Source organism: Pelophylax lessonae (genome assembly GCF_965119305.1).
Source record: "Pelophylax lessonae genome assembly, chromosome: 2".
NCBI classification, from domain to species: Eukaryota; Metazoa; Chordata; class Amphibia; order Anura; family Ranidae; genus Pelophylax; species Pelophylax lessonae.
The window spans coordinates 728952336-728977220 of NC_138769.1; the positions used below are offsets into that span (position 1 = coordinate 728952336).

Below are 24885 nucleotides of genomic sequence, written 5' to 3' on the forward strand. Positions count from 1 at the left end.
CCAAACAAGGGTGACCAGAAACACAGAGATTCTCTCCATGCGAATTCTGCTCGGCTGGTGAGGAAAAAGCTGCAGTGAAGAGAAGGCATACAGTAAATAGTGGAGAACTAAACCCAGTGCTTTACCAGTGCACCTGAGGATCCCTGGTCTTGGAGATGAGCCTGTCCAGTTTTGCATTGAACCTGGATGCCAGAGGGTCCACATTGAGAGTTCCCCACCATTAACAGAGCTCCTTTAATGCCTTTGGGTGAAGAACCCACTCTTCTAGACACAACTGCTGAGGAAATCCGCCTTCCAATTTTCCATTCCATGAACAGCGGAAAGAGCAGGAACATTAAGCTCTGCCCAGAGTGAGATCCCCTTCCTCCTGGGCCACCTGAATTCTGGGGCATCCTTGATGAAATATATATGGCATATCCATGGTGTTGTCTAACTAGACCCTTACAGGGAGATCCTTCAGCCATGTTGACCAATGCAGGAGAGCGGAGAGCAAGACTCATCACTGTCAGCACCAGAACATTGCTAAGCAATGACCTCTCCAACAGCGAGGAAGTTCCTTTGCGCCGAAGGATTGTCCAGAACTCCCACCAATCCGTTAAGCAGCTTTCCATCATCAGAACTTTCCAGGAGAGGGAGAGAATTACTTTTCTATCTCCAGCAGTCATGAAGACTTTAGACTGGCAAAAAACCTGAAGTCCTGCCTACTGAGGAGAGGTTAGGCCTAGGAGAGTACTTCCTGTCTTATTTTGTCCATGTTCATTCACCTGTAGGTGGCACCAGGGGCTTAACTACAGGGGTTGCAGGGGTTGCAATTGCAACCGGGCCCCATGCTCCAGGGGGCCTCTGGAGGGGTGGCGGGGGCAGCATGTAGAGAAATCACTGTCCTCCAGGAGGAAAATGGAGGAGATTGGTTCCTCTGTATGCTGCCCTGGCCACTCCTTCTATCCAGTTTACTTGTGTTCTGCTGTCTCTGGACCCCTGTGTGCTCCCCTGGTCCCCCCCACTGTGCTCCCTCCCCTCTCCTGCTGGCTGCTGCAGGGGATGTGTCACAATAGAGAACCAGGAAGGGGTCGGTAAATATGTAATTTACCAGCTCCTTCCTTTTCTGAATGGACAGAGTCATAGTCAGTGACATTGTAAAACAATAAAATAAAATGATAAAAAAATAATACAATTAAAGTACCAAAAAATAAAAACTATTGACACCAGGGGTGAACTTCCAGGTTCGCAAAGGTCACACTTGCGACCGGGCCCTGGCATTCCACCACCGTGGGGAGGCCCCAAGATGGCAGGAAGGGGGCCCACTGCAGAACTTGTGAAAGGGTCCCGCTGCGGGACCGTAATAAAGAGCCCGCAATGAGAGTAAAGGGCCCCAGGATCAGCGGGAAGAGCCCCAGGCTTGAAGGGAAGGGCCCGGGCCAGGGGTCCGGGGGGCCCTTTATGTATTCTTGCACCGGGGCCCTGAAGGTTCTAGTTACACCTCTGGGTGGCACATAACCCTGTTCTAAATAAAATGCTCTGTGTCCTGTGATATATGTTAAAGAATGATCATTGGTGTCTTAAAGCTTACTCTGCCAAATAGCATTGTACCCCTTTTTTTGCAGGCACCACCAATAGGGAGGTTTATCAGTCACAGCTAAAGGAACCCAAGGATTCCATGGAACCCTGGCTGGGAAGGCTACTCTACATAGTTGATGGTAGATCTAAAGGAGGATGTACAATCAGATTGTATTGTGTGTGGCCAGCTTCTTTAGAGTTAAAGTGGCCAAGGGCTACTTTGGCTTAAAAGGGGAATACTCCTGTGTGATTACATTTACAATCAAAGTGTGATTAAAGCCAATTTTTGGTATGTTTAGTATTCAGTGAGGATGTGTTAAAACCCCTCCAGGTTTCTATGGCTGTCTGTATGCCGCTGGGGGGATTCATCCTCTCTAATAGTCCTGGTGACCATTGTCTCCAATACAGAAGGTGTTAGGAAGAGCAACATTTTTGAGTTGTAACCAGAACTAGAACAAATCTTCCAATAGGAACAATAGTTAAGGTTACATCAATCTAAGAAGGGATTTCCCCTTGCTTTGGAGTAATCTCCTCTTATTTCCTGTTGTGGCTGTTAGACATGAAATTAAGAGAAATCTCCCTAATAAGACACAGAAATAAACTCTACTCGATCCAATAATAATAAAAAAAAAATGTTGGCTTTACAAACACATAATCACAAGTACACCCTTGTTTTTTTTTTTTTTTTTTTATATAAAAATAACAAACATGCCTATACTTGCCTACAAACCCGATTCCAAAAAAGTTAGGGCACTGTACAAATTGTGAGTAAAAAGGGATGGACTAATTTACAAATCTCATAAACTTATATTTTATTCACATCCCCCTCTTCCTGTCCTATCTCAATAGTAACGCTGGGTTATAGGCTTTTTCAAGAGTAATACTAATATTATGCTATGGATTACATTATCTATTACATTACCCTACCCAATATGTCGATCTGCTTTTTTAAGATTAATACTAATATTATGTTATGGATTATATTTTACTTTATCCAATATACCGATTCCATTGTACCCTTTTAGTTACCTATTTTATTCCCTTTCCCTCCATACCCACAATATAATATAGATAACATATCAAATGTTGACAGTGAGACATTTTGAAATGTCATGCCAAATATTGGCTCATTTTAGATTTCATGAGAGCTACACATTCCAAAAAAGTTGGGACAGGTAGCAATAAGAGGCCGGAAAAGTTAAATGTACATATAAGGAAAAGCTGGAGGACCAATTTGCAACTTATTAGGTCAACTGGCAACACTATTGGGTATGAAAAGAGCCTCTCAGAGTGGCAGTGCCTCTCAGAAGTCAAGATGGGCAGAGGATCACCAATTCCCCCAATGAAAAATAGTGGATCAATATCAGAAAGGAGTTTCTCAGGGAAAAATTGCAAAGAGTTTGAAGTTATCATCATCTACAGTGCATAATATCATCCAAAGATTCAGAGAATCTGGAACAATCTCTGTGCGTAAGGGTCAAAACAGTATGGAAAACCATACTGGATGCCCGTGATCTTCGGCCCTTAGACGGCACTGCATCACATACAGGAATGCTACTGTAATGGAAATCACAACATGGGCTTAGGAATACTTCCAGAAAACATTGTCGTTGCACACAATCCACCGCGCCATTTGCCGTTGCCGGCTAAAACTCTATAGGCCAAAAAAGAAGCCATTTCTAAACATGATCCAGAAGCGCAGGCATTTTCTCTGGGCCAAGGCTCATTTAAAATGGACTGTGGCAAAGTGGAAAACTGTTCTGTGGTCAGACTAATCAAAATTTGAAGTTCTTTATGGAAACCTGGGACGCCGTGTCATCCGGACTTAAGAGGACAAGGACAACCCAAGTTGTTATCAGCGCTCATGGGCAGTTTATACATCTGGAAAGGCACCATCAGTGCTGAAAGGTATATCCAAGTTCTAGAACAACATATGCTCCCATCCAGACGTCATCTCTTTCAGGGAAGACCTTGCATTTTCCAACATGACAATGCCAGACCACATACTGCATAAATTACAACATCATGGCTGCGTAGAAGAAGGATCCGGGTACTGAAATGGCCAGCCTGCAGTCCAGACCTTTCACCCATAGAAAAAAGTTGGCGCATCATAAAGAGGAAGATGCGACAAAGAAGACCTAAGACAGTTGAGCAACTAGAAGCCTGTATTAGACAAGAATGGGACAACATTCCTATTCCTAAACTTGAGCAACTTGTCCCCTCGGTCCCCAGACATTTGCAGACTGTTATAAAAAGAAGAGGGGATGCCACACAGTGGTAAACATGGCCTTGTCCCATCTTTTTTGAGATGTGTTGATGCCATGAAATTTAAAATCAACTTATTTTTCCCTTAAAATTATACATTTTCTCAGTGTAAACATTTGATGTCATCTATGTTGTATTCTGAATAAAATATTGAAATTTGAAACTTCCACTTCATTGCATTCTGTTTTTATTCACAGTTTGTACAGTGTCCCAACTTTTTTGGAATCGGGTTTGTACTCTGCGCAATTGTTTTACAGCCCCGATTCTCTTCTTCTGGAATCCCCCACTGGCGCTCAAGGCCCCTCCTCTTCATCGGGTGCCTCCATGGAGAGCCACTTTCCCTAGGGGAACCCGTGTGGGCTCGCTCCTGAGTCACACTGCTGTGTCAATTGACACAGACAGCGGGCGTGTCACTGGATTTGACTGACAGCAGCGGGAGCCAATGGCTTCTGCTGCTATCGATCTGTCTAATGAGGAGAGAGACAGCGCCTGGAGCTGCTGCGCTCGTGCACATCACTGGATCAGATTGGGCTCAGGTATGTAAGAGGGGTAGCTGCTGACTTTTAATAGTAGGACACTTACCTGTCCCGGGATCCAGCGGTGTCTTCACCCGGGCCGATTGTTTAATTGGTGATCGGGTGCTGCCTCTGCCATCTTCACTAAGGGAAACCAGCAGTGAAGCCGTGCATGCACAAAGCGTGCTGCGTTCTTTAATTAGGCCAGCTGCGGGGGAAGGAATTGAGCATTCAACTGAGTTTGCTGTCAAAACCAGGTACCCCCCCCCTCATAAGGTGGCAAATGTGGCAGCAGAAGGGGGGAGGAGGCAGATAAGTGGAGCTTCCCCTTTTGGTTGGAGCTCTGCTTTAACTGTGCTTTTGAGTTTATGTTAAATACCTATTATACCCCATGACAACTTTATACCCACAGACACCAATTTTATCACCGTGAACTGGGGAAGTAGCAATTTAAAGCTTTGCAATGCATTTTATTCGGTGAAATAAAGTAATTGGATGTCTTACTAAATCAGGCAACTCTGCCATTCCAACTACCGACAGGGTTTTTTGTGCTGACTTTACTTACCAACCCCATCATGGACTATAGAGGGGGGCATACATTGGACTGTAGAGAAGAATTGAGGAATATTACCTGCTTTTCCAGCTCTGTCAGCCTTCCCTCCAGCTGGTATCCTTCACTTCCCTTCTCAATTTTCATCAGACGCAGCACCGAGGAGACACTACATTAGGTATAGATATGACATGTCAGGAATAAATTATGTTACATAAATATAAAATGGTAAGATATTGCAGATATTCTTTTTATTCTGTAGCACTGACCCTGTAAGGACAGCCAGATTTCACATTTTCGGGTCCCCCTGAGTTACAGTTTCAAGTCCTTACATCCTTCTTCCTTGGCTCGCTCCAATAATCAGTCCAGGGGTATTTTGGTTGTTTTGTGTTTATTATAATTTAGGGATAGGAGAAGGGAATAGTGGGATACTCCAAATTAACTTTGCACAAGTAGTTGAGGACTCCTATCTTCAGGTACAGCCAGGCTGTTGATTCACCCTTCTACTATGGGTGAATTTGGGAGTTTAGTCTCTTTTCCTAAAACTATGTAACTATACTATTAGATGGGCACCTTAAAGACCACAACATAAAGGGGTATACAATGTACGGTTAACAGCAAACACACACACACACATAGGTTGGACTGGAAGGACTGATGTCTTTTTTCAACCTCACAAACTATGTAACTATACTATTAGATGACTTGGTGAACTAGCAATTATTTCAGGACACTCTCGCTAGCATCCTCTTTCGCTTCACTGCTGACATCCGTCCACTGACTATCCTTCACATGGGGTGGCTCCCCTCAGATCAGGCCCCTTGACACAAATCCCTGTACTCACAATACTGTGGTCCCTGAATCTCCAGTGTCTCCCCCTCAGTCAGCTCTCCTGGACCTCTGGGTTCAGCTCCTCTCATCCATTCCTCTGGCCCTCAGGATGACCTCCTGCGACCGCATGCCACTGCTGCAGAGGCTGCTGGTAATGTGCTCATGGCTTTTATACAGTATCCCAGAATGCACCCAGGCAACCTGCCCCCTGCCAATTACCAGGACTGTATCAAAGCCTATGCATCCAGGTTTCCTCCTACTGTCCAACATGCCTCCCTAGTGGACCAGTGTGAAACACTCCTCTAGACATAATGAATTGCATACTGAGCACAATGAGCAGACCTCACTAACAGATCCTGCTCTCTGATAGGCAGAGAACAATATAGATTTACCTGCAGCCCCTCTAGTAAGCAGACAAGGCTCAAAACTATACTTTCTCATTAGCACCTACCTAGGAGGGTGCTTCAATTCAATGGTATTACAAACAGTCTTGTGTGCAGATGAAGGGGTAGAAAACTGTCACCTGACCAGACCGTTGGCTGCGGAATAAGAAGAGACAAGATATCTCAGGTGGAAGGCATCAGACTGTCTGTTGTGACACTCTTTTTCTTAAAGATTAGAGGGAATATATTTTATGTCTAAAAAAATCCGAAATATTAGTCGTAAGCAGATACAAATGGTTCCTTTTCTCAGTGCACATTGTGGACTATGTGTGTATATAAAATGGTAGGTGTCCATTGAACAGGTTCTTCTAGTGACCAACTAAAAGGTTATACGGGGCCTGCTGCAGCAGCCATGTGGTGAAAGGACTTGTTGCAATCGCGCTAATACGCTGGTATTAGAAATCCTATCCCCGACCCAGTCATCAGAACTGGTTAGTCCATATAACCTATGGCCATTTCAGTAGGCAGAACCTCTTCTCCCAGAAGGAGAGGTGAAATCTCCCCCACAGAGGATTGGCCAAGGGTTCGATTCCAGCTTACAACCATACCTTTAAAAATTGGGATGCATGAGCTTTGGACTTTGTATTAGCCTGTTCTGAACACAGCCGATTGCTAAGCTGGGGTGCTCCAACTAGCAGGATAAACCATGCTGTAAAAATATTTCAGTTTTTCTCCACAAAATCTATTAGTCCTTTTTTATTTTTTACTTATAACTGTATAATTGTACATATGTTTATGCACTGCCCACCTAGAGTGTATTAAAATGTAAAACTAATATTACTAATAAATAAATCAACTGGCAACACTGCGAAGGAGCAACAACCTGGAAAGGAGTTTGGACATTGCCCATCAGTTGCTGTCTGGGGCCAGTATAGAGGGGGATGGGGATATGGAGGTGCAGTAGCCAGAGGTAGGTAGCTGGGTTACAGTTAGAAGGAAAGTTAGAAGGAAGAGCCTTAGAGAGGTTAGTCCTGAGTTGGTACATCCCAGTGCTTTAAGTAGCCAAAAAGAGGTGCCGGTACTCTATTATAGCCTATAAATTTTGTCGCCCCCCCCACCCCACATCAGGGTCCCCACAGAGCACCCCGCCTGGCCTGGGCTGGGACTCCAGAGCAGGGGGACCCACTGGGGGTGACTGGTCTGGCTCTGGAGTGGGAAATATTCTTGGGGGGGGGGGCAATTGAGGGCGCAGATGTCCAAAATTAGCGTACTGGTACGCTAAGGCGCACGGAGAGGTGGCAGTATGCTCAAGAGCCATATTTGGAAGTGGCGGTACTGAGTACCAGTGCATACCAGCCCACTTAAAGCACTGGTACATCCCAATAAATATGCCAAGTTGCATGATGTTGGGAATATCAGCTCAGAATTGGTGTTGCTGGAGCAGACTTCCTTTAGCGTCCTGGGGAATGACTGCTCCAGTGAAAATGGGGGAAGGGATACAGGCAAGGTTAGGCAGGTACTGGTGGTAGGGAACTCAATTATCAGAAGGATAGATAGGGCAATTTGTCACAAAGAAAGTGTTTGCCGAACGGTGTGTTGTTTACTGGGTGTTGGGTTCAGCACATCATGGATCCGATGGACAGATTGTTGAGTGGGGCTGAGAGAGACCAAGCTGTCAATGCACATATTGGTACCAATGACAAAGTTAGAAGAAAATGAAGAAATCTAAAAAATTATTTCAAGGACTTAGGATCTGTATGTTGAAGAAAAGGACCTCCAGGGTGGTATTCGCAGAAATACTGCCTGTACCTCGAGCCACAGCAGAGAGGCAGCAGGAGCTTTAAGAACTTAAAGCAGAGCTCCACCCAAAAGGGGAAGCTCCACTTGTTTGCTTCCTATCCCCCTCTGGTACCACATTTGGCACCTTTCAGGGGTGAGCGGATACCTGTTTTTGACTGGGGATCTTGCTGCGATGAGGCCCCATGGAAGTTCGGCCCCCCTTCTCCTTCCCCCGCTGATAGGCCATTCACAAAGCTTTGCGTGCTTCGTGCATGTGCAGTAGGGAACCGGCTGTAGAGCTGCAAGGCTTCAAAGCTTCACTGCCAGTTTCCCTCCCAGCCTCCACTGCCAGTTTCCCTCAATGACCTAGGCCAACTAAAAAGCCCTGAAGAAGGGGGGGTCTTTGTTCCCCCGAAACACGTTGGCTTTAACATGTTCTGATACTACCATATAAAAACGATGATCTTTTGATCCAAGTTGGTTTCTTATTTTGACATCGTCCACTTCTTTACCCTACCACCATCAGCAGTTTCCCTCACAAGGAATGGCGGCGGCAGCACCCGAGAGTCGATTGAAAAATAGGCTGGGTTGCCAACATTGTGGGATTCCTGGACAGGTAGGTGTCCTAATATTAAAAGCTACTGTTTTTGTAGCTGCTGACAATACATTTTTTTGGTGGGGGATGGAGCTCCTCTTTAACAAGTGGCTGAGGAACAGATACAGAAAAAAGAGTTTCAGTCTGTTACCGGCTCTATAGAAGGGAAGGACTGCATTATCGTTGATATCTATATTGAGCCAGGCAACGCACTGACACCTTTGCTGCCATTGTGCGATGTGCTGGGTGTTCAGTGTGACCCTGTGCCTTTAAGGAGGGGTGGGCTCCCTCTAGTCACCTGTCCTCCATCTATCCCATTAAATGCATGCGCTCTCATTGTAGAGACTCTTTAAATTGTAGAGTTAGGGACTGCAGATTACAGGGTGCCTTGCCACGGCCTGCAGCTTACGCATATATTTGCAAATGTGTGCAACCAAACCCCTGTTTTTAACGCATACTGTTAGACAGTGCAATTCGGTTGGTCGCTGGCTGGTTGGTAAGTTGTGACTGGAAATCTCTTCGTTTTTCTTGATCTGCGTTCGCCCTTCCAGAGCTCCTTACCATTAAGACCAGTTATAGGTGGAGCGGGTGACCATTTTTTGCATTATTGTTGATATCTATATTGAGCCAGGCAACGCACTGACACCTTTGCTGCCATTGTGCAATGTGCTGGGTGTTCAGTGTGACCCTGTGCCTTTAAGGAGGGGTGGGCTCCCTCTAGTCACCTGTCCTCCATCTATTCCATTAAATGCATGTGCTCCCATTGTAGAGACTCTTTAAATTGTAGAGTTAGGGACTGCAGATTACAGGGTGCCTTGCCGCGGCCTGCAGCTTACACATGTATTTGCAAATGTGTGCAACCAAACCCCTGTTTTTAACGCATACTGTTAGACAGTGCAATTTGGTTGGTCGCTGGCTGGTTGGTAAGTTGTGACTGGAAATCTCTTAGTTTTTCTTGATGGGAGAGGGATCAGAGAAAGTCTTTCCAGCTAGTAATCTGCTATCCAAGTCCTGTTTGGTGAGGTGGTTGTGCTCATTATTAGCTGCAGAGCTGGCAGACGTTGAGAAGGCTCTGGCATGAGTGGAATGGGAGCTGAAGTTTCTGCAGGGGAGGAGGGTGAAGACGTGGCGTTATGATGTGCCATGTTGTATTTTTCTTGTGATCTTAGGAGGTACTGCGTGAGTGTTTTCTGGGGTCCCCTCCATAGTTTTTTGCCTGAGGTCGGCATACACGGTGTCTGGGATCCAGGGGTATGTATATAGTGAACAAACTGTACAGGTGACTAACTATTTAAAACCCTTTCATTTGACCCCGGGTATCTGACCTAACGCTTAGTGTTATGAAACTCTTTCTAACTATACTGCACCGGCCCCTCTCGTCACTTCCGGTGCGGCACCGCATTCCTCCACAGCTTCTGGGCATGCCCAGAAGCGGTTTAGCAGGGAATGCGGCGTCGCACCGGAAGTGACGGGTGGGGCCGATGCCGTCGCATTAATTCCTGGGAGCGATGACGTTCAGCTCCCAGGAATCATTGCAAACCGGAAGTGACGGCGCGGGCCGCAGCAGCCGAGGGAGGAAGTGGAAGAAAGGTGAGTATATCTTTCTACAATAACAAGGTAAGTAAAAAAATAAAAAATCCTAACTATCCATTTCTGTTTCAGGTGAGGAAAAGCAAGCGGATGGCCACAAAATCGATTATGTCGATTTTGTGTCCGGAACTCCGCTTTAATGACCAAAATCGTACCAGTGGATTGGCAAAAAGCTAACGTGGTACCAATATTCCATAATGGTCTGAGATACATACCTGGAAACTACAGGCCATTTAGCCTAACATCACTAGTTTGTAAACTATTGGAGGGGATAAAGGACCATATCCAATAATTTGCTGAAAAAAAAGTATCATTAATAGTAACCAGAATGGATTTATTAAATATTTTTCTTGCCAGATCAACCTATTAACATTCTATGAGGAAGTAAGCTGTAATCGGGATAAAGGAAGGCCTAAGCATGTAGTGTATTCAGACTCTGCTAAAGCATTTTACACAGTACCCCATAAATGCTTAATTCACAAATTGAGATCTGCTGGCATTGATGATAGTGTATGTACAGTACCTGGATAGAAAAATGATTACAGGGGTGTGTACAAAGGATGGTCATAAATGGTGTATCTTATAAATGGTCTGGAGTTATAAGTGGGGTAACCAAGGGCTCTGTCCTAGGACCAATTATTTTTAACTTGTTCTTAAATGACATAGAGGTTGGGACAAAGAGTTTAATCTCAGTATTTGCTGAAGATACACAGCTAAGCAGGGCAAAAGCTTCACAACAGGATATAGCAACTTTATAGAAAGACCTCGATAAAATAGAGGGGTGTGCAAACACACAGCAAGTGAGGTTCATTATAGGGAAAATGTAAAATAATGCACTTAGGAGCTAAAAATATGATTAAAAGCTACACACTAGGGGGAGAACGTCTGGGGAATTGATGACAGACTCACTAATAGCACACAGAATATTAGCATGCATTAAAAAGGGTATTTACTAATGAGATATGACTATAATTTTACCACTTTACAAAACTCTGGTTCGGCCACATCTGGAGTATGCTGTCCAGTTCTGGTCACCGGTCCTCAGGAAGGATGTGCTGGAACTGGACAGAGTCCACAGAAGGGCAGAAAAAGGAATAACGGGACTGGAGGATCTCAGTTATGAGGAACAACTACAAACAATAAACCTATTTTCCCTGGAGAAGATACACTTAAGAGGGGATATGATAGCAATATACAAATAAATGAATGGTGAGGTGATTCCAGCATAGGGAGGAAAAACATTCTTAGGGTTGCACAAGAAGACACGTGCCCACTCAATGAAGTTGGACGAGAAACGGTTTACCCTTAAACTGTGCAAGGGGTTCTTTACTGGTAGAGTGGTAAGGCTGGGGAATTCCCTTCCACAATTTGTAGTTTCAGTGGGTTGTCTCACAAATTTCAACAAACTTTTGGATGGCTATCATATTGAACACATACCAGGATATAAGAAGTGGTAGAGACATACATACACACACACCTACACAAGTTGAACTGGATATACTGGTATCTTTATTCAACCTTACCAATGTAATTATTGACTCCTGGGTACTAAACTAAGACCTCATATTCCTAAAGAGATTGTTGCATTGTGTTACTAGTGTCTGTATGCTTGGTGTAAGCTTGTTATTCTATATGCACTTCCACTGTGTCTGCGGATTGCATGCAGAATGTCTGTGAGTGTATGCTTGTCTAGTGAACCTGTCAGCTGACAAACTGTCAGGAGATGGCAAACTACCTTAAAGCGGAGTTCCACCCTAAAATTATACTTACCTCCATCTTCTTGCTCTGGGTCACCTGAAAAACAAATGGATAATCGCAATTAATTTTTTTTTACTTACCTTGTTTAGAAGAAAATATACTCACCTTACTTCCTCTTCCTCCCCTCGGCAGCCACGGCGATTCGTCACTTCCTGGCTTGCAATGATTCCTGGGAGCTGAACGTCACCGCTCCCAGGAATCAATGCGCCTGCACCAGCCCCCGACGTCAGTTCCGGTGCAGGCGCCGTCATACCTTGCTAAACAGCTTCTGGGCATGCCCAGAAGCTGTGCAGGGATGACGCTGAGGCACCAGAAATGATGGCATGGGGGGGTGCAGTGCATCGTGGGACCGAAGAAGACGGAAGAGGACACAGAAGAGGATCGCGCTGGCTTCAAGCTGCCCACACCTGAGATGGCAGCGCTGGACAATACATTTTCAAGGTAAGTATTTCTTCTAAAAGGTAAGTGCAACCCGGGACAGATCAGAGGCTATCCATTGTGGAATGCACTAGCCCTGACTGTCCCGGGGGTATTTTTATTAAAAAAACTTTCCCAGGGTGGAACTCCGCTTTAACTTCTGTGTCTGGTGAGTGTGGAGTGTGGCTGTTTGGGGGCAGAAGGAAAGGTACAGTGTGTTAGGATTTCAGTTCGCAGGCAAAATCTTAGCAGTGAATCCCAATTACTGGCCTGCTCCCCAACCTTTTGAATGCACCAGTTTGCATGTAATATTTTTATCTGCTTTTGTCTATACCAGGTCCTCTAACCTCAATAAGGGGGAATCCAGACTTCCCTCCCAGCCTATCGAATCATTTCTTGGACACTATTTGGGAACATTAAAATGTTTTGGCTCATCATTTCTTTTCCAAGAATAAACATCTTACTTATGATCAACTGACCGCCATCTCCCAATCAGGCTCCTTGCCATTGTGGACATACTCGCAACGGCGTCACTTTCTATGTCATTCGACTTCTGTTAATATCTGGTCTAGAACCCTTACACAATTTGGGGGATTTTTTTGAGGCATAGGTTTTCAAAGACATTGAGTCTCCACACTGTATTTTCTGCTAATGCAAGGAGCTCCCCTACCTCTAAACTAAGCCAGGAAAGCACAGGACCGTAATCTGCAATGTACCTTTACAGACGAGGACTGGGATGATGTAAATGAATATGCACATAAAGGCTCACTAAACGTGGCGGTCCAAGAAAAGTGTTACAAAATCTGGACACGATGGTATAGGACCACCTCTCTATTGCATACATTTTCCTCTTCAACTCCACATACATGCTGGAGATGTGGCTCCATAGTAGGTACGATGTTACACATTTGGTGGCTTTGTAAAAGGATACGTCCATTTTGGAAAATGGTCCATGATACGATTGTGCAAGTCACAACCTATACTTTAGACTTTACACCAGAGAAATACTTATTGCACCACACGTCTCTCTCTAGTAAGACTTACAAAAAGTATCTTGCTATGCGCTTGGTTAACGCAGCAAGACTGTGTATCCTGGTCCATTGGCGGTCCACACATATCCCTTGGTTTGCTAGAATTAACAAGATGGAGGAATGGAGGAACTGATTCATTTTTCACACGACCGACTGCTTAAGTTTACATCTACTTGGCTCTGCTGGTCCCACTTTAAAACAACTGAGAAATACAAAACTCTCTCACAGTAAATTAAATCACTCTCCTGAGCTATACCTTATGTCCATTTCATGTTTTGCAGCGAAGTTGGTGCCCTGCGCTGTCCTGTCTTGATGAGGATGCCTCTGTAATGGGAAGAGTGGGACAGGGTCCCCTCGGGGATACTACTTTAGCCTTATCACTCCAACCCCGGAGAGATGGGAAATGCCTCATAGTTATCTTCTAATGTATAAAGAGACTCTCGTAGCTTGCACATTTTCCATTTCGATGATCCCTGCTTTCCATGTTCACATTTTGCTGATAATGGTCTGCTGTTAGACCACACACTTTTTACCCTATTGCTTGCTAAAGCTCTGTTATCTGTATGAGTGCTGTCTCTTGTTTGTTCATTTCCTTTTTCGAAAAGTTTTATACAAGCAACTAATATGCATTTCTCATGTATACTGTTATATTTGCCTCAATAAAAACATTAGGGAAAGGAGAAAAAAAATGATTTGTATCTATTGTTGTGGCTAGCTCACTAGATTGGGTGAAGTCCAACTTGGTGATGTCTATAGGTATTGTGAGCTTTTACCTGTTCAAAGAAAGCTCTACCCTCATTCCTCCTCCACTAAACAAGGTCCTCTCCTTGTTTAGCTGGGGACATGTCCTGGCAGAAAACATGTTAATAAAGACAGGGGCGTAAGTTTGCCCTGGGCCCACCAGGATTGATAGAGCAGGGGGAGGTACAGGATGAGAAGGAACAGGTTAGGGCCATCCTGCTGTATATACAGTGCCTTGAGAAAGTATTCAGCCCCCTTGAACTTTGCAACCTTTTGTCACATTTCAGGCTTCAAACATAAAGCTGTAAGTAATTTTTTGTGAAGAATCAACAACAAGTGGGACACAATCATGAAGTGGAACGAAATTTATTGGATATTTCAAACTTTTTTAACAAATAAAAAACTGAAAAATTGGGCGTGCAAAATTATTCAGCCCCTTTACTTTCAGTGCAGCAAACTCTCTCCAGAAGTTCAGTGAGGATCTCTGAATGATCCAATGTTGACCTAAATGACTAATGATGATAAATAGAATCCACCTGTGTGTAATCAAGTCTCCGTATAAATGCACCTGCACTGTGATAGTCTCAGAGGTCCGTTTAAAGCGCAGAGAGCATCATGAAGAACAAGGAACACACCAGGCAGGTCCGAGATACTGTTGTGGAGAAGTTTAAAGCCGGATTTGGATACAAAAAGATTTCCCAAGCTTTAAACATCCCAAGGAGCACTGTGCAAGCGATAATGTTGAAATGGAAGGAGTATCAGACCACTGCAAATCTACAAAGACCTGGCCGTCCCTCTAAACTTTCAGCTCATACAAGGAGAAGACTGATCAGAGATGCAGCCAAGAGGCCCATGATCACTCTGGATGAACTGCAGAGATCTACAGCTGAGGTGGGAGACTCTGTCCATAGGACAACAATCAGTCGTATACTGCACAAATCTGGCCTTTATGGAAGAGTGGCAACAAGAAAGCCATTTCTTAAAGATATCCATAAAAAGTGTTGTTTAAAGTTTGCCACAAGCCATCTGGGAGACACCTGGGATGAAACCAAAATCAAACTTTTTGGCAACAATGCAAAACGTTATGTTTGGCGTAAAAGCAACACAGCTCATCACCCTGAACACACCATCCCCACTGTCAAACATGGTGGTGACAGCATCATGGTTTGGGCCTGCTTTTCTTCAGCAGGGACAGGGAAGATGGTTAAAATTGATGGGAAGATGGATGGAGCCAAATACAGGACCATTCTGGAAGAAAACCTGATGGAGTCTGCAAAAGACCTGAGACTGGGACGGAGATTTGTCTTCCAACAAGACAATGATCCAAAATATAAAGCAAAATCTACAATGGAATGGTTCACAAATAAACATATCCAGGTGTTAGAATGGCCAAGTCAAAGTCCAGACCTGAATCCAATCGAGAATCTGTGGAAAGAACTGAAAACTGCTGTTCACAGCATCTCCATCCAACCTCACTGAGCTCGAGCTGTTTTGCAAGGAGGAATGGGCAAAAATGTCAGTCTCTCGATGTGCAAACCTGATAGAGACATACCCCAACTGACTTACAGCTGTAATCGCAGCAAAAGGTGGTGCTACGAAGTATTAACTTAAGGGGGCTGAATAATTTTGCACGCCCAATTTTTCAGTTTTTTATTTGTTAAAAAAGTTTGAAATATCCAATAAATTTCATTCCACTTCATGACTGTGTCCCACTTGTTGTTGATTCTTCACAAAAAATTACAGTTTTATATCTTTATGTTTGAAGCCTGAAATGTGGCAAAAGGTCGAAAAGTTCAAGGGTGCCGAATACTTTCGCAAAGCACTGTATATTACACTTGGATACTCTAAACGGGAAGATTGGACAGCCTTATATAGCAGTTAACTGGGTCATCAGTCTCATAGCATGTAATGACCACCCTCCTGTGGAAATACTCCGTTACTTGTAATTGTGAAATTGGCCTTCTGTTACAGCTGTTCTGTTGTGCCTTTCTTATCAGTGCATTACTAGTACTGTGTATAATCCTGTTCGACCTAATACAAGATAAACTTACTGTCATCATGGCTTCGTGGTGGTATGTCTCAAGTTGAGTAAATTTACCTGGATCTCACCTACAACCACTCTCTATAGATACCCATTAATGTTGCCGCAAGCAGGGCAGCAAAGATGACAGATGTTACCTGTCAGCTGTCTCTTTCACCAGATTCTCCTGGCTAGTATCATCTTGCTGTTGCTTCATCTGCTGGTAGTTGTCCTTCATGTAGGACTCCCAGGAGAGCAGTGAGGCCTCTTGTTCTTGGTCGAGCTCCCGTCCTGCCAGAAGGTAGAAAGTGCCATTAATCAGTGCCATTATCCAAAGTTTTTCTTACAAGAATGACCATAATGTTTGAATGTATTACAGCCTGTCCATATGTTCTGTACAATCAAGAAGGAATAGAAATGTTCTAACATATTTTGGAAGACCCTCTGATTGGAAATATGCGAGCAACGCCCAACTTTGGGTAAGAACGGAATCCACTTTAAATGAAACTGATTTATCTATTACACCTTGGTTACCACAAACCTCGAGAAAACGAGCAACTCTAGCCTCACCCCTCACAATCTCCACCCTGGACATCTGGGACTTTCCGTTTTCCTGGGCCTATAATTCCCCTCTGATGCCACTCCTGGACCACAACTTCTTTCTCCCTGGCTTCATGGACCCTGGATTTAAACTGTGGAATCCAGGCGGCCGCTTACTCCTACATCACATGCTACACAACCAAACGCTGAAACTCCTGCAAGTCATTCTGGGATCAAGAGCCGCTTCCTTCATGAAAAAATGGAGACACTAACAACTGGCCCAATTTATCCGAACTTTACCTCCCCCATTATGCGACCTAAAGGATCTTAAACGAGTGGAACTGCTTCTCAGTCAGAAGGGTCCTCCAACGAACTCTATTTCACATTTCTATAAAGTGCTCATTTCTCTTCAAAGTTCAACATACCCAAACTTTCTCGCCAAATGGGAGACGGATCTTGGTTCCAATTTAACAGATAAAAAGAAAGACAAAGTTCTGCTTTTATCCCAGACATCCTCCATATCCTCTAAAACAGCAGAAACCAAATAAAAACTCTTTACCAGATGGCATTATACACCAGCCAGGTTGAACTCAATGTTCTCCTCACATTCTTCCTTATGCTGGAGAAACTGTGGGCATACATCTGGTGGTCGTGCCCATCTATACGCCCCTTTGGAGAAAGATTCTCCAATACATCCACCTAGTGACTGGAGTTCATGTCACCTATAACCCATGGCAAGTCCTATTCCACTGCACTCCTGAAGCAGTCCGCCCATATAAACGTTCTATCATCCCCCATCTCTTAAACCTTGCCAAAGCTTTCATACCTGCATGCTGGGGCCAACCGGAGACTCCCTCCCTGTCCCAATGGTTACAGGTAGACTCTCTATATTTCCTGGAAGAACTAACCTACATATCCAAGGGTAAATCTCACCAACATACAAAAATATTGGCCTGCTGGTTCGAATTTAAAAATTCAACCCTACACAGGGAAAGCCTTCTGGATTCTCCAGATCTATAGCACTTGCCTTGTTAGGTTCGTATAACATTACATGTTTTGTACGCTATACCATGCTTATGACTCCTAGTCTATGTACACCAGCTATAGTTCTCCAACCCCTAACCTCCCACCCCTTTTCTATCTCCCCCCCCCCCCCTCAATCCCTTCTTTCTCAATACTCTTTCTTTCCTACTTTTAAGACATTTTATTGCAAGTATTTTGTTGTGTCCTTTGTTTGGAAAACCTGGTGATACAAGTTGCCCTCTAAATACTGTTCACCGAATATATTTTATACCATTGCACATTATCACCTCTGTACTGTAACTGATCTGTTCTAATTTTTTACAATAAAAAGATATTAAACAAAAAAAAAAACATATTTTGGAAGGAAGGTAATGTGAACATTGGAGGCTGAATGGGGCCTGTGAAATGCAGGAAGGTCAGACAACAGACTCCCTATGCTGACTGCCAGTAGTAGCCTGGTATACCTAAATGCTGCAAGCTGAAATTCTCAACACGCGTCTTGCTACATTACTTGCATTCAGGATGAAATTTAAACAAATGGGAGCATTTTGAAAGATGGATCATTTGCAAATTGTATCTATTATTAACTTCCTTTGGCTTGGAAATATTGTAGCATGTTCCTGGGCTGGGCTGAGGGGTGAATATATGGTGCACAGGGAGGGAGGGTGATTAGTATGGCGAGGGGGGGGGGGATTACTTAAACTAATCCCCTGTATGGCTCTCTGTCGCAGCTGAAAGCCAGCAGGAGGGAGAGGAGAAGATGTCAGCTTTCAGCTGCTGCAGAGACACCCATAGAGGGGATTGGTTCCAGTAATTACCACCCTGCTGCGCCGATCACCATACCTAACCACTTCAGATTCTCCCTGCAGCCTGGGCCCCCATTGGCCTGATCCGAATACAGGAGGACTGGTGGTATCCCCTTATCCAAGGCTCTGGTGGGAAGTGCTGGGATTGGGCAACAGGCAGCCATGTTACTCAGTATAAGATAAAGTCACTGGCTTAAGTAAGCAAGATGTAATCATGGTGCTGAGCAAAGACAAGATGTGGTCATGATGCTGGGAGAGGACAAGATGCGATCATGGTGCTCAGATAGGAAAAGATATGGTCATGGTGCTCAGACTGGAGCAGATGTGCTCATTATGGTTGGATAGGAAAAGATATGGTCCTGGGTAGGCAAGAAGTGGTCATGATTTCCAGACAGGACAACATATGGACATGTTGTTTTCATGGGCTAAACAAAATCATAGTAGGGGGAAAGATGTGGTCTTTTGGAAAGAAAAAATACAGTCATGGTGCTTGGATAGAATAATGTGTAGTCATGGTGCTCGGATAAGACAAGACACATTCATGTTGGGTATGAAAGATATCATGGCATTTGAATGGGACAAGCTGCAGTCATAAAAGCCCAGCACAACAACCTAAATATAAAAAATATCATATAATATCTACAGTCAGGTTTACTTAAATATTATCCAAATTATATCAGTGGACCTTAAAATAATTAACTTAGTTTTCCTCGTTTGTAATCTACAGGCATCTTTAAAGAGGGGAATGGTATTTCTCTCCTTGATAATGCAATCTTACTAAACATCTCTGGTTCGAGATTTCCGGCAACTTAACTCAGTGCCTTATGCCTCGTACACACGCAACGATTATCGCGCCGACCGATCGGCCGGCTTTTGTCCAGTGTTGTGTTTTGTTGGTTGGAGTGTGCCTAGACTGCAAACGAATTTTCTCGGCCAACAAAAATCTACTTCAGAAGTGATGTCATGTGATGGTTTACTTTCCATGTGTTTTTTCTTCTCTGAGCATGCCCAGTCTTGCTCATCAGATTTTTCTCTGCCGAAATCTGTACTGACTGACGGAAAATCGGCCGTTATGTTGACGGCCAACAAAAATTTTATAGCCTGCACACCAGATTTTACTCGGCCGAAAAGTTGGAGTCGGTTTTTCGAAAGCATCATACTAACAAGCCGAAAATCGGCCGATTGGACGTTGGCCGAAAATTCCCGGCCAATAATCGATGCGTGTGTACGAGGCATAAGTCTCTTGCTATAACATATTGGATACCATACATTTCCTACGCGATACCATAAAAGAGCAGTCCTCTCAAAAGTGATATTTTCATTAGGGATCGCTCTTCTATAATTCCCAACTCTGTTTCTGTCCACCTGGGAGTTTTTTTTTTTTTTCTATCCACCCTTGTGTGTTCCAGCGTCCTCTCATATTCTCCACAATATAAAATAATTATAAAATCCAACAGGGATGGTGGGAGTTTATTGTAATAGACATAGAAGGTGTGCAGACCGAGGAACTCATCAAAGAGATCTCATGAACAGAGCCTCCGAGACCGAGAGGTAAAAGACACCAAAGAAGATAACATCTACCAAACACCAGAATATTGATTTTGAGTCAACATACACTTTAACGCAAATAAACCTAATAGAAGCTATATGCTGTTTTTATTGGAAAGCTGAAAATTTAGAGACAGATAGAAGAAAATTAGGGAAAGGAAGAGATAAAAAAAAGACAGACGTTAGCTCCAGGAGTCCAAAATAGCATTTATGCAACATCATGCAATTCTGGCTTGTTTTGTGAAAAAAATATACAAAGTATATACCACGCGCCAAAGATAGGGTTCCAAGTGGATATGTAAATGAATGAATAAATAAGACGTCACCGGATGTGACGAAACGCGTCAGCTTGGACCGCATAGTGTCACAACGCTGCCCTGAGTGGAACGCAAGCCGGAAGTAGCCCGTTAATTCCGCGAGGAGGACGCGCAGCCTGCACCGCTGACCACCAGGGAGTGTTTTTTACTTTGCGTTTATGTTCGGCACCCTATTTATGGGTAATAAACTTAAATATTGACTTTATTACGCTATTTGGAGCTTTTTTTCTTCTCCTTCTCATTATACTGGGTTGGTGTACCCCGGAGTCCAGAGGAGCTTTACTAGTCCACAGGACCGTCCAAAGGGGAACCTCTTTGGCCCAGGAGGCCACCAAAGCGTGAATGGTCTTAATGTCATATGGCACATGAGACCCATTGTATCCGGTAAGTGATCCAATTCTTTCATTCATTTGGGAGAAGGAATCGACACCGTAGCCACAGCAGTTGCACCTTCCAATTGTGAAGAACCACTCTCACTAAGGACTATAATTTTTGAGCACAAAGTCACTACCTAATATTGGACTGTTTTATCCTTTGAATTGTACTATTACGTATACCACAGAATACAATTATTCATTGTTTGATATATGTATTAATTTATGTCACAGCCACTCATGCACAAAGGGATATAATTTGAGCACTAATCACTTTTTCACCTATTATTGATTTTTACTGTGGATTTTACATTTATTAATTCATTTTATCGGATCATTCATGCAATTGGTATATCATTATTGAGAATCTCCGTATATATAATTTATTTAAATCACAGCTAGCAAGCGCTGTATGTGGCCTTTCTTTTAAAGTCCATTTTTTTTACACTAATTCTGGCTTGTTATAGCAAGTTTAATATGCCTGACTTATCCTGAAACATCTGGTCATCCCAAACCAGGTCCCACAAGGTGGGAGCAAAATGGCAGAGGCCTCAGTAGTTAGGCCTGGGGCCAGTTATCAGCAGCCTGCCTGGTGATGCGCTTGGTGTTTCCAGGGGTTCACACTTACTTAGAACTTTGTGGCCATGGGCCGGTTTTCTACAAATTCCATGTTTCACAAGGTCATGTAAGTGAGTAAGTAGGATGAATGGGGGAGGAGCCGCGGGACGCTCATTATATTCTTTAATGAGACCAAATCGGTGGAATTTCCAGACCTGATCCGTGTGACTTTCAACATCAGCGAATGTGTAACTGTCAGACAGGAAAGAAAATGTGGTTACTCTCCACTGCTATCAACATTATAACATATACATGTTTATAACATTCTCACAGATTAAGCCCATTAAACAAGCTGTATTGATTAAAGTGGTAATAAAAGTTTGCCTTTAAGAAAAATAAATAACAATTATGTTATACTTACCTGCTCTGTGCAGTGGCTTTGCACAGAGCAGCCTCGATCCTCTTCTTCTTGGGTCCCCCACTGGTGCTCCTGGCTCCTCCCACTTAACAAGTGCCCCCAGTAACAAGCCAATTGCTATCAGGGCACTGGTGTGTGCTTGCTCCCAAACCCTGCTCTATGCGTCCTATAAGACACATAGAGCCACGGCTCGCGCCCTCCCCCCCCCCCACTCTCTTCTCATTGGCTCACTGGTTGTGATTGACAGCAGTGAGAGCCAATGAGGAGAGGGAGTTCTGGGATAGCTGAGGCTCTCATGCACATAGTTGGATCAAGAAGGAACTCAGGTGAGCATTGAGGGAGCAGCACACAGAAGGTGAAGGTAAAAAACTTTCAGCCTTTACAACCACTTTAAGGAAATATAACTTGAATTAATAAGAAGGTTACCCCCACTTTCCCCTCTGGATCTCCTCCTGGGTCTCTCAATTCCAACATGGCCCTCTCACATCAAAGTCCTAGCTACCCATGTCCTCATAGCAGCTCACCTAGCATTGGCAAAAGCCTGGAAGTCACGAAAACCCCCCACACTAGCAGACACCATTCTCTTGCTAAACAATCATCTCTGAATGGAATTTGCCTTCACCAAAGCCAACATGACCACCGCCTCCTTCTACACTCATTGGGCACCCTGGCTATCTGATCATAGGAGTACTACCCTATGAACTTCCAACGGTCTCGATCTAACTGTTTCCTGAACTCCGTCCCCAGATAACCTACATCACCTCAAATTTATACTGCTTGGGGAATACAATTCATCCCCATGGACTGGGGACACTCCCACGCTTTCTGCATCAAGTGTCCACCTACTCATCAGAACATCTTCCTCTTGGGTTTTTTCCTTTTCCTTTTTTGCGGAACCTTGCCGGTACATGTTCCCTTCTCTCGTGGCTCCCCCGCGCATTGGCCTACCACTAGTTAATCATTGCTGACCCCAACCCATAACACTCTCCATGTTGTACCTGGTCCTGACTACAGTTGGTTCCCATGTGGGGTAGTCGGAGCCCGGTGTACCTTAATGTTTGGTCCTCATAGGGTGGAAGCTCAACACACTCTTATGTCACCGGCAAGGTTCACCTGAAGTGCCTTGACTCGACCTGTTATTATGTTCATGTTTCTTGTTTTAAATCCGTGACCAATGTGATAATTTTTCTCTTCTTTATTATGCTACTACAACGTTTTTATCTAACCTTCTTGCAAAAATTCAATAAAAACTTGGTTATAAAAAAATAAGAAGGTTACAGCTCTGTTTTTTACTTGCATTTATTTCTCTGGGGCATTTAAACTGTGCCTGACCTTTTTGAGCAATCTATACATGTGCCTGACCCAACAACAACGTGAACAATGTAATATTATAAGACACACAGATGGGAGACTTTAGATATGAATGCAAATTAATAATTTTTGAATTTATTTGGAAAACATGGTTATAACTTAAGCAGAATTTTAGGCCCCCCATTTTTACATCTCCTAAATGATGATGCAATACAAATCAGTTTTAGATTTTGGCCACTGTCAAGATTATTATTATTAATATTATACAGGATTTGATTTATATAGCGCCAACAGTTTGCACAGCGCTTAACAAAATGAAGGCAGACATTACAGTTACAATACAATTTGGAACAAGAGGAATCAGAGGGCCCTGCTCGTTAGAGCTTACAATCTAAAAGGGAGGGTCAATTGATACAAAAGGTAATAGCTGTGGGGAATGAGCTGATGAAGAAAGTGGAACAGTGTATTAGTTAGTACCCGGATAGGCTTCTTTAAAGAGAAGGGTTCGTCTAAAGATGGATAGATTAGGGGACAGTCGGATAGATTGGGGTAGAGAGTTCCAAAGAATGGGAGAAGCTCTGGAGAAATCCTGGAGGCGAGCATGGGAAGAGGTGACAAGGGAGCTAGAGAGCAGGAGGTCTTGGGAGGACCGAAGAGAGCGGCTTGGTTGATATTTTGAGATCAGGTTAGTGTGACCACAATGGTGTCAGTAGTATGTGGTGATGGCACTCCCATTCCCATGTTGCACAGAGATGTTTCAGGCCACAGGACCAAAATTTAAGTGCCAACAGACTGAGGGTTATGGTTGACAGGGGTCAGTTAACTCCACAGGTAACCTCTTATGCCCTGTACACACTATCAGATTATCTGAAGACTTTTGTCTTCAGATTCACCTTTTCTATGTAGTGCAAGGGCCTGCCGGATTGCATACAAATTGAAAGTGTTTAGGTTTGACCTCATATTATATGGTTTTGGTAAGTCTGCAGACAAAAGTCTTCAGATAATCTGATAGTGTGTACAGGGCATTACGCACACAGTATCTGCCAACATGTGTTTTAATGGAAACAGTGTCTGCTGTGCTGTACCAATTCTGACATTAAAGCAGAACTTTACTCAACTTGAATCCAGTGATGCACCATTCACAGAACTCACCGTGGGCCTCTGACGTCTTCGGGCATCCAGCTTCTGGGTCTCAATTGCCAGCTGCTGCCATTGGCATGACCAGGATGATGTCACTCCCGCGCATGCACGGGAGTTCTGTCAGATTCGGCACTGCCGAATTTGTGCAGTGAGCTGCACTTGCACAGCTTACTGTACAGGGGCGGACAGGCAGGCAAGTAGTTTTAATGCAGAAGAGACAAAGCATGTCTCTTCTGCATTAAACATAGAAACATAGAATGTGTCAGCAGATAAGAACCATTTGGCCCATCTAGTCTGCCCAATATATCTGAATCCTATGAATAGTCCCTGGCCCTATCTTATATGAAGGATAGCCTTATGCCTATCCCATGCATGCTTAAACTCCTTCACTGTATTTGCAGCTACCACTTCTGCAGGAAGGTTATTCCATGCATCCACTACTCTCTCAGTAAAGTAATACTTCCTCATATTACTTTTAAACCTTTGCCCCTCTAGTTTAAAACTGTGTCCTCTTGTGGTAGTTTTTCTTCTTTCAAATATGCTCTCCTCCTTTACCGAGTTGATTCCCTTTATGTATTTAAAAGTTTCTATCATATCCCCTCTGTCTCTTCTTTCTTCCAAGCTATACATGTTAAGGTCCTTTAACCTTTCCTGGTAAGTTTTTTCCTGCAATCCATGTACTAGTTTAGTAGCTCTTCTCTGAACTCTCTCTAGAGTATCTATATCCTTCTGGAGATATGGCCTCCAGTACTGCGCACAATACTCCAAGTGAGGTCTCACCAGTGTTCTGTACAGCGGCATAAGCACTTCTCTCTTTC

General features: G+C 43.8%; 1 protein-coding gene across 1 annotated transcript in view; it reads right to left on the minus strand.

Annotated features, from left to right (window-relative positions):
- Nucleotides 1-24885, minus strand: part of LOC309545657 (transient receptor potential cation channel subfamily M member 2-like) — a gene marked incomplete at both ends in the record, with an annotated part of 173037 nt that overhangs the window by 32358 nt on the left and 115794 nt on the right. The window contains 3 exons of the mRNA XM_082244928.1: nucleotides 4969-5056; nucleotides 16191-16323; nucleotides 21269-21450. Coding sequence (XP_082101054.1) covers nucleotides 4969-5056; nucleotides 16191-16323; nucleotides 21269-21450 — 403 coding nt within the window. The remainder of the gene's footprint in view (nucleotides 1-4968; nucleotides 5057-16190; nucleotides 16324-21268; nucleotides 21451-24885) is intronic.